The following is a 17,768-nucleotide window of genomic DNA, read 5'->3' on the forward strand; positions in this document are numbered from 1 at the left end:
CACATATCCTTTTTTCAACAAATGGGAAGAGCTTTCATGCTAATTAGGAAGGAAGATTACAAATTCAAATGTCAGTCAGAGTGCACCGTGATTGTTCTTCATTAACTTTTTGGGGTTTTTTTTGTTTTTTTTTTGTTTTTTTCTCTCTCACCTGAAACTTCCTGGCTCTTAAGCTTTTGTAAAAGCTGACACTACATTTAATCAGGAGCCATAGGAGGCCCTCCTGGTTTCCACTTAAAACAACCCTTGCCAGTTCAACAAGGGAAGTTTCTCATTTATTTGTACTTGAAAAAATGAAATGTTTCCTCAATGTTGTCAGGAACTCTTATGCCTAAAAGACAGTGTCTACTCAGTGTTCTCTTAAAGCACATGATATAGTGACCAGACAGGAGTCCAGAGAAATAATGTCTTGTCCATCGCTTCATAATCAGCTATAAACACCCTTAGCAAAGGACAACTTCTTGGCAAGTAAGTCCATCGTTTCATATACGAAATGACAAAGTTGGAATTGGTGGTGTTTCCTAAATCCCCCAGGCCATATGAGTCACCCAGGCTGTGGTGGGGTGAATGGATTGTGACTGTGGTTTGGCAAACTCAGTGTCAGAACATCCAGGTCAGAGAATCTACAGATCAGACTGGAGTTCAATGTGAGGAACTCTTTCCAGGACCCTAGACAGCAAGAGGCAGGAGAATGTTCAGGACCATGTGGAACTGGCTCCACTTCCTGCCAGGTAAGGATGCCACCCGGTTGAGGAAGTACTTGGTTCACAAAACAGAAGAGTACAACATCCCCTTAAATCAAGAGTTGTGCAATTTCTTCTGTAAAAGCCCGCATTGTGACTATTCCAGGCCTTTGAGAGCCACATGGTCTCTATCGTAACTACTCAGCTCTGACTGAAGCACAAAAGCTGTTTTAGACAAAAAGTAAAGAAAGTTTGGCTTCCAGTCAAACTTACATTTGACTTTTCATATGGCATGAAGTGTGGTTCCTCTCCTGATTTTGTTTTAGCCACTTAAGATTACAAACACTCGTCTTAGCTCATGGGCCCTACAAAAACAGTTAGTGGGCAGTTTGCTGATCCTTGTCTTAAATGGAAATGCTTGAATTGTAAGGCAACATCTTCTCAAATTAGAATAGAAGCCAGATTGTACAAGGACAAGTGTCACCTGCCTCAAGTGCACCAGCAGCCCTGCACATAGGAGGAGGGGCCTGGGAAGGGCCACCGAGATGGGGTGTCTGGTTCTGGATTTAGCTGCCCACGTTCATAAGGGTCCATTTCCTTCACTACATAAATTGGGGATCTAGAGCACATAAATGAATGTGTGTGTGTGTGTGTGTGTGTGTGTGTGACTGCATGTGTATGTATGTGTGCGTTGTCTATGCTACCAACTTATACCTTATAGCTATTTAAAATACAGGGTTCCACAGAGACCTAGTGAGTGGAATGTTTCTCTGAATTCTGTGAGTTGCTCTAGCAAATTCATCAAATCTGAGGAGGAACTTGAGGGAAACTGATTTACAGCCAACCATTCAGAAGTACAGGCAACAGCCTGAACTTGTGACTGACATCTGAAATCCAAGTAGGGGGTTGTGCGAACCCCCATGTACAGCCAGTCAGTCAGAAGCAAAGGTTACTGGGGAGGGGGTGTGGGCAGTCCTATAGGACTCAGCCCTTGACCTCTAGAATCTGATGCTACCTCTGGTTTCACAGTGTCAGGACTGAGCCAGCTAGCATCTCAAGAATGGTGGCATTGGAAACCCTCCTCCACATGAATTAGATTGGATCCAGGAACCAAAAGAAATGGATAGACAAAAGGGCAAAGAGGTTGGGCAGGCCACACATCGCAGACTGGAACATTATTCAGCCATACAATGGAATGAAATTCTGATACACTCAGCTACAAAGGAAAATAAAATTTGGACACCTGCCACGACATAGATGAATCTTTAAGATACTATGCTAAGCATAATAAGCCAGTCACAAAAGGAGAGATATTGTATTATTCTTCTGATATGAGGAACCAAGACTAGGCAACTTCATAGGGACAGAAAATGGAATAAAGGTTACCAGAGGCTCAGGAAAGAGTGGGAGTTATCATTTAACTGGTACTGAGTTCCTGTTTGAGACAATGAAAAAGTTCTAGAAATTAATAATGGTGATTATTGCAAAGGCAATGCGAATGTACTTGATGACTCTGAACTATGCACTTTAAATGGTTAAGATGTTAAAAGTTTATGTCATATATATTTTACCACAATGAAAAACAGATTCCAAATAAAATAAAGTACAGGTTTCTGGCTGGCCTCCTCCCCTAAATTTATTTGAGCATTTCTGAGGTGTCCAGATATCTGCATTTTAAGCAACAGCCCCAAGTGAGATGTATGACCTGGTCTATTTCAGAAACTAATGCTGGAGTAAAGGTCTAGTACAGATTGCAAGTTCATAGTGCAGTTAGGGTCTGCCCTTCTTGGGGGCTGTTAAATGACCCTGTCTAGTTTATACATATACAATGGTTTTTCTGAAGTGATGTCAACAGATGAAAGTACAAACCATTATTAACAGTAAAAGGTGAGATAAGGTTGTTGACTATGAGGTCCTGGAAGCAAGAACACTTCTAGAAGTGATACTCAGTGAGGGGAGGGTGGGACCACTAACTCTTTTGTTAAAAAACATATATATTTTTATTGATTTTTTACAGAGAGGAAGGAAGAGAGATAGAGAGTTAGAAACATTGATGTGAGAGAAACATCAATCAGTTGCCCGTACTGGGGATGTGCCCACAACCAAGATACATGCCCTTAATCAGAATCGAACCTGGGACCCTTCAGTCCACAGGCTGACGCTCTATCCACTGAGCCAAACCGGTATTGGCATGGGACCACCAACTCTTATGTGAGGCAAGAAATATCCAGGGAAAATAGGCTCTGAGCAGTCAGGCTATGATGAACTGCTATGACCAGAAGGCAGGACAGACGGACCCTTTAGCTGGGGCTTTGCAAACACAGTGGCAAGTCTGAAAGTTTGGGAAACTCAGCATCACACAGAGCAAGTAAACCTACGGTAATCAGGGATGAGGAGGCTCTGTCTGGGCAAAGAGGTTGGGCAGGCCACACATCTATGACAGCTTAGCTCTAAACAGTAGTGACAGCTGTGAACCAAAGGGCAGCCTTTCTTGGAATAAACTGTTCAACGGCATCTCTTGGCGCAAATAGCAATCCCCATCATAAGCACCAGCTCTGAATACGAAAGACCAAGCTGGCTGCATCAATCCTGCTATGGGTCACACACTGAAAGAAGCTATTATCCTCTTCATTACCTTTTCTATGTCCAAACTCATACCCCTCTGAGCTGAATTTCTGCTGTCTCCCCTCATGTCCCTCCTGCTCATCCACTCCTGTGACAGGTTCTCTAGCCCAGCTTTCAATTCAGATTTGTCCTTTATGCCAGTGTCATCCTGTAATTCTGGCTGCTGCATATTTCTGACCATTGTAAGTTTCTTCCCCAAATCTTTTATTTTGCACAGAAATACTTTTTAAATATGTTCAGATGGGGGATATACTAATGTATATTATATGTATTATGTTATTAAATTATTAGGAAACATTTTGATGGAATGAACAATGCATAACAGTAATAGCTAACAATATATTCTTTTTTTTTTCTAGGAATATTTCTTTTTATTTATTTCTTTTTATTTTTTTCTTTTTATTTTTTTTATTATTTTTTTAATATATTTTGTTGATTTTTTTTTGCCCCCCTCCCTCCCTCCCACACATCCCCTCCCTCCCCAGAGTAACAATATATTCTTGTTTTGTGCTATGCGTTATGCTGTCCATTATGTGGATATTACATTTAATATTTAAATCAGCGGTTTCTAGTCTGACATCTAAAGGGCTTGGAAATCTCACTCTCATCTTCACAAGAAAAGAAGCTGAACTAGGAATCAATAATTTTTCTTATATTCATCAGAAAGGTGAGGCCATGGGGCCAAGTGTTGCCCTGAAAACCGCAGAGACGGACAAGGGAACAGAGATGCACAGGTACCAAGGGGAGCAGTAGCCCCCAGCTAGATCCAATGCCAGTAAGAACACTTTAACTTCTCACCGACGAATTGCTGGAGGCTCAGGGTGGACTAGCTTGGGACTAGGAGGCCTGGTCATGTGGGAGAGGAGAATTCCTTACATGTTCCTGAGTTTTACCCCCTGGAACTCTAACAGGTTCTCGCCCTAAAGACAGAAGAAAGAGCAAAAGTACTGTCACCATTTTTTAAATCTTTATTGTTCAGATTATTACAGATGTTCCTCTTTTTTCCCCCCACAGCTCCCCTCCACCTGGTTCCCACCCAACCCAGGCCCTTGCCGCCCCCGCCACCTACCCCGCACTGTCCTTGTCCATAGGTGTAAGCTCTTTGTCCAATGTCTTTCTGTAGCCCACCATACTTGCTTCCCCCTGAGAATCGTCAGTCCGCTCCCTTTCCTTGCCGCTGATTCTACTATACACTCACAAGTCTGTTCTGTTCATCAGATTTCCTATTTATTTGAATTTTAGATTCACTTGTTGATAGATTAAAAATTAAGGGATGGAAAATGACATACAGTGCTAACAATACTCAAAAGAAGCTGGAGTGGGTATATTAATTTCAGGTGAACTGAACTTCAAAACAAGAAAAATTATTTAAAACTAAAGAAGCACGGGCGGGGGGGGGGGGCAATGTTAAAATATGTACGCAGATAATAATTTAATAAAAAATATTTAAAAAAAAGAATCAGAAAAAAAATATAACTAAAGAAGCACATAACAAGTGATAAAAACATCAATTATCTGAGAAGACATAATGATCCTTAATATGTATATGCCTAGTAATAAAGTGTCAAAATACATGAAGCAAAAATGGATAGATTTGCAAGGAGAAAGAAATGAATCTACTAATATAATTGGAGCCTTCAATATTCCTATATTAGTAACTGACAGATCCAACCGTCAGAAATTCAGTTCAACTGAATTGCACCATCAATCAACTGGATCAACTGACATTTACTAAATAATTTACCCAACAACAATAGAATGTACATTTTTCTCAAGCTCACATTAAACATTCACTAAGCTATACCAGATTCAGGATATAAAGCATACCTTAACAAATTCAGAAGTTTAGCCAGCGTACAAAATACGTATTTAGGCTACAGTGGAATTAAACTCGAAATTTTAAAATAAGAACAATTCCCTTGCAATTGCAACAAAAAGAATAAAATATCTAAGAATAAACTTAACAAAGGATATGAAGAGCCTATATACTGAAAAACACAATGTATTATTAAAAGACCCTGAAAAAGACACGATAAAATGGAAAGATATTCTATGTGCATGGAGTGACATCAATGTTAAAATGTCCATATTACCCAAAGCAATACAAAGACTTAATGCAATCCCCTTCAAAATTGCAATTTGTGAAGCCACAGCCAGTGTGGCCTTGGGTTCAAAGGCTTGGAGAAAGAGCTGTGGGCAAATTGATACACAAGGCAAGGAATATAAATTTGGAAATTATGGGGGGAGCCAGGGAAACTTAGCTGTAGTAGCCAAGTTCCACTGAGTATCTGTTCCCATCTGCTTTTATTTACTAGAATACACAATTGCCTTTTAGGAAAGCAAACAGACATATCAATGGTAATGTTTAGTAAACAGTAAGATTATCAGGTTGGGGGAGTTTCCTTTAGGCCATTGAGTCAGCAGTAGGTAATAAAATGCAAATATTCACCCTGTGAATATTCAAAGAGCCCAGTTCAGCCTTCTGACTGGACTTCTCCCATTGATATTAATTACTTTTGATCTTGGTTTTCAGCAGCAATGACATTTTTAAAAAAAAAAAGAAACAAAAATAAATCACCAGATTTGTATGGCACAACCAAAGACCCCAAATAGCCAAAGCAATCCTCAGAAAAAAAGAATGTAGCTGGAGGTGTCACAGTACTTGACTTCAAACTATGCTACAGAGCAATGACAATCAAAACAGCATGGCACTGGCAGAGAAATGACACACAGAACAATGAAATAGAATTGACAACCCGGAAATAAAACCACATGTATATGGGCAGATAATTTTTGACAAAGGAGCCAAAACATACAATGGAGAAAACAAAACCTCTAGAATAAATGATGCTAAAAGTCACATGCAATAGAAGAAAACAAAATGTAGTTTGTCCCCATGTTCCAAGACAAGTATTAAATTGCAAGTGGAGGAAATTCGGAAGGTGGCTACTAGAGGCAGTTATCTGCTCATGAAACAGGGTAATTGACAACAGTTCAACTCTCTGCCCAGGAAAGTTATTTGGAAAGTCAGTTTTACAAGATTTTTCTTCTTCTTTAGCATATTTCCTCAAAGGTTTGGTTTTTGTTATGTCTCCCTGGGACAGATAAAAAAGACAAGAGAGATTATAGACTTGCATAAACCTTATTCCTTCCATATGATCCTCCAGTCCTTGGCTCCCACATTGACTTTGCCTCCCCCTCAATTTTGAGTCCTTGGGATCCTCTACCAGAAACCTCTGTAATACATTTTCAGAGAGCAGGCATGGCCTCTTGTTTTGCAGAATGCCTGCTCCCTTATCCTTGACTTATTTGCATTCAGTTTGTGGTGGTAGCATCCAAATGCGAAACCAAAGCATTGTGTTTCATTCACTGAATCACCATGTAGCATATACCTATTAAAAAATGACTCAGACTATTCATTCAACAAATATGTAGTGGTTATGTAGTAAGTGTCAGGCATAATTCTCATGCAAACCCTTTCCCTGATGGAAATTGGAATAGAAGCTGAGATACATCCTACCTGTGAGGTACCTACAGGAAATTGGGAAACAAGCACAGTCCAAGGAACACAGGGGCAAAGGAATTAGGGGGAAAACAAACTGAAGAAAGGAATGAAGGAAAAAACAGGAATACAATAATGCATAGTTAGCCTGAGCAAATTAAAAAAAAAAAAAAAAAAAAGATTTGTTATTAAAAAACATGTTTGGAAGAGGCGAGAAGAGTCAGGGACAGCCCACTGCTCTCATATTGTATTAACGATTCCTGGAAATGTAAACTGATTTGCACAACACCATCCAAAGCCAAGCAGAAAGGCAGAATGATGTTACACTAAAGGCCTATTTACAAGACACACCTTGTTACCTTTATTAAAATAATAACTTCTAGCTGTAAGTCATAAAAGAGAATGGTGGCTCTTCCCAGGGGTCTCAGAGAAGCTCGCAGACCTCAGCATAATTAAGCGAGCGCACAGGATGCGTGCTAACCAGAGGAATCCTCTCTCATAGGGCTGCTGCCTCATGAAAGCCTTGGCAGGTCACAGGTCCCTCCTCATTAACATTGACTGACAGCTGATGAATGTTCAAGCCAGAAATACTTGCCTGCCCTGCTTCTGAGCCTTATCATTCAGGAAACAGCCTTGCAGCCACTGCCCTGAGAAACAGTGGGATTCCTGCTCTGCTGGGGCTGGGAGGCTGTCTTCCTGTGGATTTCTAAAGGCATGTGTCCTCCCACTCTGGGGAGACATGGAACCTAAGGCCCCCTGCTCCAAGCTGGTTGCTGACTCTCTCCATCACAGACAAGCTTTGCATTTTGTGACTGAAACTGGACGCCCACCTGGTTTTCTCAACTGTAGCTTCTTACTTGTGTGCTGCAAGCGCAAGTGGGCTTCTGTTCTTCACTGACTTACGTCTCAGATGCCTACTCTGTACAAGCCCCTGACCTAGGGATTTTGGCAGCCATGCCTCAGGTTACAAAATAAAGAGTTGCCAATCTTCAGCCATGCTTTCCTTTTACCAGAGGACTTCGTCTTCTTCAGACCAGGTGTTTATCACTGTGCTCTGTCAAAGGAATTCAGGGCTCATCATGATCATCTCCAATACCATCAAATGGCGCTTTGCAAATGGGATCTCACACATATGTGAAGGCAGGCCAGTAATTCATAGTTCTGTGCAAATTTGCTGTTTGTTTCCAAACCTCATAAACGACAGCAAATTGCAAGTGCCGAGCAGGTTTATAAATTCTTATGTTGCAAGCATTTCAAGCACTTTCTATGAATGCTTTCTAGAGAGCTGATTTATTACAGATTGGCTTCCTATTTGCCGAGTGCATACATTTTAATGAATTGTAGGCAGCACTGAGCAAAGCATACACATTCTGTTGCTAAAAGGACTAGAAATGTCTCGTTTTGGAGCTTGCAGATAGCATAAAATGGATTCCTGTCATAAATTATAAACACTCCCAGGGGGAAAAAAGGGGACCAAGTAAACATTTTCAGAAGGAAGTGCCTATTTGGAAGAAAGAGTAGGGGTGGGGAAAATAATATTTTTGGTTTTGTTTTTGTTTTTAAATTTATCCCACAAATTTCTAAGATGCAATGCAGCCTGGCAGTGACAGGTGCTGGTTCCGGGGACAGAATGGGTGGGGTAAAATACGTCCCCATTTATTTAGCTGTATTACCAGAGCCTCAGTTCCCCCAGATGTAAATTGGGAAGAATAAAAGTATTTACCTTGGATGGTATTAAACAGAAGCCTTTAGCCTGGCACAGAGTGAGCCTTAATAACCAGAAGGTATTAGCATGGTTTTTATCAACTGCTTACAGGTACTCGGAGAGAAAAAAAAAAAATACCAGATAGTTCTTGCTTTCAAAGAAACTATGATTTAAAGAGGCAGATCTTCACTAAAGCAATGAACAAGCACTTATTTCTTCCACATAATGATAACTAAATTAATCTAGGAGATAGAGGAGAAGAAACTCCCTAGAGAGAAAGAAGTGAAAATGATTGAGGCTCAGAACTATAATGGTTCTAGTTGAGAATATAATTACACAGAATATTAGTTAGGCAGAAGCCAAAAAGCCAATACTGTTTAAACATCAAATCAATGCAATGAAGTATCCATCACATCCTAAGTTAACTTAAAGTCACCCCTTCATAGATAACGTTCCAACTACCCATGCTAAAAAGTAGTCCACCAGTCCCTGGCGCTCTCTACCATATTATCCTATTTTATTTTCTTCACACTTTCAGCAAAGTTTCCTAATGGTATCACATCTGTGAACTACAGCAGTTTCTCAGTCTCTACACTACTGGCAGTTGGGACTGGATGATTGTCAGGTAGGCCTCCACTGTGTGAGTGTACCACCCTTTGTTTATCTATTCACCAGTTGATGGGTATTTGATCTGTTTCTAATTTGGGGCTATTATGAGTAACACAGCAATACACATTTTTGAACAAGTTTTTGTGCAGGCACATGGTTTCATTTCTCTTGGGCAAACACCTAGGAGTAGTCCTCTATTTCACATTTTGAGGAATTGCCAAACAGTTTTTAAAGGATCTGAACCACTTTGTAACCCCCCTCCCCAGCAATATTCAAGAGTGGTAATTACTCCACATCCTTGCCTACATTTGTTATTACCTGTCTTTTCTTATTCTAGCCATCCTAGTGAGTATGAGGTGGTATGTCACCATGGCTTGAATTTTTGCTTTCCTAGTAACTATTAATATTAAGCATCTTTGCATTATTTATTGGACGTTTGCATTTCTTTTTTGGGAAAAATGTCTATTCAAGTCATTTATTTTAAAACTAAACTGCTTACCTTTTCATTATTGAGTTGTAAGTGTTCTTTATATATTCTATATCCTATGATGGTTAATTTTATGTGTCCACTTAGTTGGCCATGATACCTAGATACTCAGTTAAACTTTATTTTAGATTTTTCTGTGAAGTTAATGTTGTGCATGAGATTAATGTTTAAATCAGTGGACATTTGTCTTTCTCTCTCTGACATATTTAGTGTAATACCCTTTGGGTCTATCCATGTGGTTGCATATGGCAAGACTTCATTATTTCTTATGACTGAGTCATATTCCATTGTACAATATAAGCACCAGTTCTTTATCAATTTATCTACTGATGGTAATGGATTTATCAGGGTGATCATTCTGTACAATATATAAATGTCCAATCGTGGTTTTATATACCTAAAACTAATAGAATATTGTATATAAACTGTAATTTTAAAATAAATAAAAATAAAATAGTATAAAATAAAATAAAACAAAACAAAGACAGACTTATCTTGAGGAAAAAGGAATACCACCAGAAGACAACCACTGGACTTGAACTACAAAACCAGCTCTACTGTGGTCTCCAGCCTACTTAGACAATTTTGTAGATTTTTAAATTGCCAGTTACCATCATTATATGAACCAATTTCTTAAGATCAATCATTCAGTTAATATCTCTCTCTTTCTCTCTCACTCTCTCTCTCTCAACACACACACACTCACACACCCTATTGGTTCTGTTTTTCTGGAGAACCCTAAGGCAAGCCCCTTATTGCTTACATGATTTGCAAATATGTTCTCCCATTTCATATTTACTTCTATAATAAAATAGGATATAAAACTACTAATAAGAAATTGAGAATTTGTCTTTACTTTTTAATCTCTTCACAGTGCACAACATACACACACATAGGTTCACATGCCCACTTCATATTCTTACCCTTTCAAAAGCAGCCATTGGTCCCATAGAAGGGAAGACCCCAAACAAATCAGAGAAATCTAAACAGACAGTTAAATTTCAAATTCAGAGTAAAGCAATTGAGAAAGAACATAAGATTCTTTGGATTCCCTCCAGAGTGGCTTTGACTGGCAAGAACAAAATCTAAAGGAAGGGAAGAAAAAGTTTAATAATAACAGATTTCACAGAAAACTAATAATGTTCTTGTCTACTCCATCAGTTTCTTTCCTTAAGTCTCCAGGCATAAACAAATGGCAAAAACAACTCCAATAACTCAATCAAATGCAGGGCGTTTCCCCTGTTTGCAGTTAGAGAGGATGCAAAGGGATCTGGGAAGGGTAACCATGAATATGGAATCCCCAAAGAACAGCTGCACTCCCAAAGCAATGAAATATTTCATCAGCCCCGCTGGACCTTGCAGAAAGGAGGCGTACCTGTTACATTACTCTCCTTCGCCAATGATGGCCCTGGACTATATCATGTGATATTTGCTTTCTACCATATTAGCAAGCAATAGTGAGTTGAAAAATGTTTCCTATCTTTGTCTTTTTTCTATTTTTCTATTTCTATTTTTTCTATTTTCATCATGTCCTTCTCAAAAATTCAAGAAGTCTGAGCAATGTGATCTAAGTCCTTGTCAGGGCCATAATGGTTTAAATATCCAATAAACAATAATATAAGTAAATGCACCACTGAGAAACACAAACTAGACATTATTTAGGCTTAAATGTGTCTAAGATCCAATCATACAAAGCTGCAGACCCATAGGTAGAGAGCTCTTTAAAAGCTGGTGAAATTAAGAGGGTTTGTTTTTCAACTCTAAAACAATCAAATCCTATGTTTTAATGAGAAAATTGGACATGAAATATATTTCAATATAAGAAAAGAAGTGTTTCTATATGGCTTATTTTCCACTTAAACGTCAGAAGATTTAAATCTAAACCCATACCCCACTTCTATTCACATAAAAGAAAAATATGCTATGCCAAGTGGTGAAAAATGAATCTGTTGATTTTATTTATTCTTCAATCTTGCATTTTTCAATGAAGTAGTTTTCCTTGCGTTACCTAAACCTTTTCACCCTTGTTGGTGAAGCATAACCCCCTACCCAAATTAATTCCCAAGCACTCTTCGTGACATGACTTGTTTAGATTAATTTCTGTTCCTCTTCTCATTTGTCTATGAGAAAATGTTTTTACTTTCAGTTTCTTAAAAGATGTTAACACAGTCCTAATATTTGGAGACATATTAGACCGACGTTATTCACAGTGACTTTTTCTCATTGTGCTTGGGTAATCATTAAAGGGAGCTATTTCTCAGATGGAGATTGGCTAGGGGTTATTCCATCCATTTGAAAGGTGTAATTCAAGAATAGTGACTAATCCTGTGTACATAAAGGAAGAAGGAAGGTGTGTTTATTAAGAAAGAAGAGATTAGATCTTATCTTATAATCTCACAGTTTTGTGCTTTTTTGTTTGTTTTTCATTGATCCTGGATACATTATAGACCCTAAAAATAGACCCAATATTTGATTAATTTAAATACATATTTTATTATAATACAAAGGATGGTTTAGAGCAGAGGTTCCCAAACTTGTTTGTGCCGTAGACCCCTTGCCATGTTTTTTGGTTTTGGGTAGAACCCCTACTTACCTGATATTGATTTTTTTGTAAATTTCTAACTGTAGTGAAGTTTAGTGTTAAAATTTAATAAAAAATAATGTACCTACTTTTCTCCGGCATTCTCAAACAAAATAACACTGATTCACTATAATTTGTATGATAAACTACCAGTTTATATTTTTTTAAAATATTTTCTCAGCACTTTCCTATTCAAGATTCAGGAAACGAATGAACGTATTTTTCTCACATTCATATTAATAGAGTGACAAATTGAACAAGTCGGTGCAAGTTCGCGAAGCTTTGAGACAAAAATTGGCAAGAATGTTTACTGCGCGTATGCTTGTAACAAGATGATACTGATATATCATTATGTGCAGGTTTTTATCCTACAACTTACACAATTTTATAAACATATATAATAAATTTTTTACTTCATAGGTACTTTTATAAATAATTTATATGTTTTTATATTATAAGATAATATGATGTAAGTAAATAGGTACTATCAGTGTATGTTGAGATCCACTATCGTGGACCCCCATTTTCATTTCATGGACCCCCAAATTTTTTTTTCGCTGACGTAGACCCCTTGCAGGTTGTCATAGACCCCTGGGGGTCGATATAGACCACTTTGGGAATCACTGGTTTAGAGGTTAATGAAACCAGTTTGTAAAGTCAAAATTTGCTGTTCTCTACATGTACCTAAAATGTCTTCAATAATTTATTTTACAAACTGTAAAATGGATTCTCTAGCAAACCAAATTCAGCAGCTCTAACATGATTTCTAATATTTATTCAGACTTGAGCAGACATGAGATAACATCATACTACAGTGACAATAAAGGTAAATGTTTAGAGAATCAAGTAATTATTTTAATGTGTCTTGCAAAACACAACCTAGGAAAACCTTTGGACACTGTGCTTCACCTAAATAAGCCTTTCACCCAGACCCTCTTTATATCTACATGTATACACACTTTTCAAAGGAACTAGGGAGAACTCTTTATATGTTCCTGAAAAGGGCATGAGAGAGTCTATATACAAAGGAATATAGTATCTACTTTGTGATATAAAGAAAAAGGAGAAAATGGCATTAAATTGTTACACTCAAAATAAATATATTATTTCCTGTTTTATAACTTATAACTAGAGGCCCAATGCAAGAAATTCATGCTTTCCTCTGGTACCTGGGACCCAGTACCCGGGCCCCGGCCTTCCTCCCCAACCCCCAGCTGCCTGCAAAAACCCAGGACCCAAGTTTCCCTAGCAGCCCCAGCTTTGTCCGGAAGGTAGTCCAGAAGAACTTCCGGTATAATTAGCATATTATGCTTTTATTATTATAGATAGGGAGTAGCACACAAATGAATACATTCATGCTAGAAATTATAGAGGGGCACAGGTAGGGGCTGGGGTGGACACTGCCAGCAATGACTCATTGACAAGCTTCTTTTTCAGCTACAGAATAGAATGCCCAAGTATCATACATTTTTCCTCTAGTCACATGCACCCTCCTACATCAATTTATTATATCAATAACATTATGTTCATTCCTCTTTCTACCTAGTTATACTTTATTTCTCTCAGTCCCTGCCTCCCCTGTCTCTTTTATTCATTTTTTGTTAGAAGTATTTATAATGAGAAAAAGGAATTAAATAATCAATAATAAAGTAGATCTACATATAAACCATCCATCTTCGCCTGAGTTATTCCGCTGTAGCTTTCTAATTGGTCTGTCCCTCTATAATCCATTTTTCTCACAATAGCCAGACACATCATTAAAACATAGCTTTGATTATGCCAACTTTACCAGTAAATCCCTCCACATCTTCCCACTGCATTTACAATAAAAACCAAACTCCATATGACCAGCAAAGCCTTCTGCCCTCTGGCCTTGTCTACTTTCCTCTGATAGTCTCATTCTACCATCTTCCCCCCACCCCCCCTCCATAAACCTTCTTTCTCTTCCCTAAGGACAGCAACCTCATTCCTAGTTCAGGGCCTTATGCCTGCTCTTCCCTCTGCGTGGTACACATGGGATCCTATATCCGCATTTAGATCCAGCATAAACAGGTCTCCATTAGTAGCACAATACAGAGTGGCCTCATCACTGGGTGGTGTTTTCCTTACAAACTCCTCTGTGTCCTCCAGGAAGCATATGCTTTGGGACAGCAAGACCCTGGATCCCCAGAGCTTGGAGCAATTGTTGGCACATGGCAGGTGCTCCATAAATATTTGTTGAGCAAGCAAGGCTGCAAACTCCTTCCTTGAGCGCAGGAAGAGTACTGCTTGCCTTTCACAATAATCTGGGATTCTTTCATCTTCACATGGATGGTGGTAGAAAGAACGACAGCCCAATTATCATGCAAAGCCATTCCCTTTAATGTTTTGTGACACTGGTATTGCTTTTGCTCTTCCAAATTTGCTTCATGCTATCTGATACATAATTAAATCTACTTTCTCACTGTGCTTGTTTATTCAACTTGAGTTGAACACTTTCATGCATTTGGGTAGTATGCTTATCTACTTCATATTTTGTCTATTTAGTTCATTTTCATATCCTCCAAACAAACGTGTGGCCACTTAATCATCTGTTTCTATTCTCATGGGGTGTTGGTATAGACAGTGCTGTGGCTCACAAAATCCAAACATCAACTAAAGGCATCTAATGATTAGAAAATCTGACATAAAACACTAAAACATTTCTTTGCTCAGAATTATAGAGCTATGGTTATTGTTTTGCAAAACATAGACAATGCTCTCACCGTTGTGGAAAAGAAAGAAAATGATTAAAGGATTTCATGGCTTTTTTTATGACCTTGATTTGGACTAATAAACTTGTAGTTTGTTTTGTTTGTTAAAAAAGAAAAAGGTAACTGGAAAATTTTTCAGTGTATTCAACATGAAAAACAAAAAACAAAGCAGCTAGGAGAAGCAATTTTCCATTTACAGCAGTTTCAGGTACAATGGTCGGACCATTCCAAAAGAAATACAACCAGTATTTCTTTTCATGAATTTTTTATAGTTGCATGTAGGAATCAAATGTGAATTCTGCCTTACTTTGAGTTCCGATATGAGGGAGGCCAATACATCCTAGGGAAGCTCACCCTGACAAGCCTCAAACTGAGACTTTGTATATGTGAACCTTTGAAGTTCTACAGATTATAGATTTACTGATATAATTAAGCTGGAGACAAAAACACTGGCGGTATCTTTCCAGTTCACTTTGATTGCAGCACAACTCCAAGACTTCTTCAACGTCATGAGGCCAAATCCAATGGTCCTACAACCTCTCACTGGCCTTGCCCCTTCCAAGGCTCCTCTTCTCCTGGCCCAGTTTAAATTCCAAGGTCAATCATAATCTTTTCTTCACATGCACCCTCAACCTCCTCCCGTAACCCCTCAACCACTCAACCACTCAACCCCTCATCTCTTCTTGGCAAAACACACACACACACACACACACAACAATCCTGGTTACATCCAATTCTCTGCTTGCTTGGAACCTGACTTTAGGCAAACAAATGGGACTGAACACATACACACACAGACACACACACACACACACACACACACACACACACACACACACACCTTGAGTAAACTTGAGACACCTTCTCCCAAACTCTAGGTTTCAGGTCTTCCTTTTCTTAGAGCGTTTACTTGAGAAAGTTTGCAACTCTAAACACCCAACCTGCCTCTATCAAATGCAAAGCTTTTCTCAGCCTTTGCCAGTTTTACAGCCCAGAAAAGTCTTTCTAAAGGACCTAGCAGCTCTCTCTAGTCATCACAGAAGGAGACACTCTCTGGGGGATGGTGGGAGTCTCACTTCCACAAAGGCTAATTAGCAAACACAGATAACCTACTCACATTGCCCAACCTCCTCTCCCAGTACTTTTCCACCAGCTCACCTCAGTCCTTAAGAATCCTCCTACCTTTCATTCCAGCACAGTGGAGTTTTCTCTCTCTCCTACTGCAAGCCTTAAGTAGGCTCTCCCTGGCCTGTTCAGCTTAGATTTGGGATTGCACACATCAAGTGGAGCATGAAGGGTGTCTCACAATCATGCTGTGCTTTCCCAGTCCATTCCCTCTTTCATTTTTCCTCTTTCCTCAAACCTCTCATACCTCTCTACTCAATCCCCATTCTTAGTTGGGATGACCTTACTTTCTAGATCACCAAGGAAACAGAAGATACCAGAACAGGTTTTCTCCAAGCACCCAGCTGCACAGGTGTCCAGACACTCTTCTCCCCTGTGTCTTTGGGCACCAGAGACCTTATCCTCAGGATGCTGCCTGTGTCACACCCCTCTGTCTCCTGCTTCAACATTTTTCAAGTTTCATAGTTCCAGGGAAAAAGCAAAAGTGACACTTCCACTTTCAGGCACACAACAATGTGTGCAAAATATACTCATGTGCAAATAAAATATACACTCAACAATTAATTCCCCTTGTAAATCTGCTCCTCTGAAACTTCAGAGTGGTGATTGACTACACTCTTGCTTCATGTGGACTGACATGAGATGGAAATATGCCAGCTCCCATTATTGGAAGTCAAACTGACATTACATTTGCTACAATCAAGTTTTTCCCCCTCTATAGCTGGTTTGCACATTTCTGACTATGAATAAATGTCAGATGCGCTAAGCTGCTTTTTATTGAAGCTGAATATAGAGCTATAAAAAATTTAAAAGGTCTTCCTGCAGTTTGTAACTCATCATTGCAAAGCTCTAATGGGCTAGGTCCCATGGGGAAAGTTCAAGTGTTAAAAACAATTACCTCTTCAAGGACGTCAGCAAGTTTACTGAGGATCTCTTCAGGAAGGCTCTGGAATGTGGGAACACTGAAAAACAAAACAGATGAATCTGAAGGCATGAACAGTGACTTACTTTCATTTAAAAAACACACACACACATATGCACACACACACCAAAAAACCCACACATACAGCAGTGTATCTCAATGAACATGCAAAAACCTTCATGACAAAGAGTTTGCAGATGTAGGCCAAAGCAATAACTTAAGCATAGTTTGATGACTAACAAGAAAAGGTCTATTTCCTGAGAAAGAACTTGGGGTTTAGACAGTACCAAGTTCAAATCCCAGTTGTATTTTATCTGTATGACCGTCAGTGTCCCAGCTATAATAGGGAAAACACATCCTCTCCCTTAGTAGCCTGCCGTCACCACATTCCTTTTAGTTCCATCTCCCTCTTTAGGTTCTCTGTCCCCATTGCTCCACACCCCCCCCCTTACACACACACACACACACACACACACACACACACACACACACACACACGATATATGAGACCAGCAAGCATTCATCAACAATGTTGGAAGCTTCCAACAGCCAGATTAGGTTCTCCCATGATAATGATAATGTCTTTTATATCTTCCTAAAACCATATTAGATAATCAGATATTTGTTACTGGCTGTCTTCCCTGATCAAATTAAGATACCACAAAAACAGGAGCACTCTCTGTCTTGTTCAACCCCTGTATTTTTAGTGATTCGTGAATAACAAGTTGTAAGCATGTGTTGAATACAGTGATGAAAGCATGGATGTGGGAATGCTTCCTAGCACAGTTGAAAGGATC

At 39.0% G+C, this 17,768-nt stretch overlaps 1 protein-coding gene and 1 long non-coding RNA gene across 5 annotated transcripts in view; one reads left to right on the plus strand and one right to left on the minus strand.

Annotated features, from left to right (window-relative positions):
* The window catches only part of LOC311632253, a 580,642-nt gene that overhangs the window by 558,392 nt on the left and 4,482 nt on the right, over positions 1–17,768 (plus strand). The window lies entirely within an intron of this gene.
* The window catches only part of PRKG1 (protein kinase cGMP-dependent 1), a 1,113,305-nt gene that overhangs the window by 255,019 nt on the left and 840,518 nt on the right, over positions 1–17,768 (minus strand). For both annotated transcript variants that reach the window (XM_084903443.1, XM_084903442.1), the window contains one exon: positions 16,948–17,011. In XM_084903443.1, the coding sequence (XP_084759569.1) occupies positions 16,948–17,011 (64 nt within the window). The remainder of the gene's footprint in view (positions 1–16,947; positions 17,012–17,768) is intronic.

Source organism: Pipistrellus hanaki (assembly GCF_964339955.1).
Source record: "Pipistrellus hanaki genome assembly, chromosome: 14".
NCBI lineage: Eukaryota > Metazoa > Chordata > Mammalia > Chiroptera > Vespertilionidae > Pipistrellus > Pipistrellus hanaki.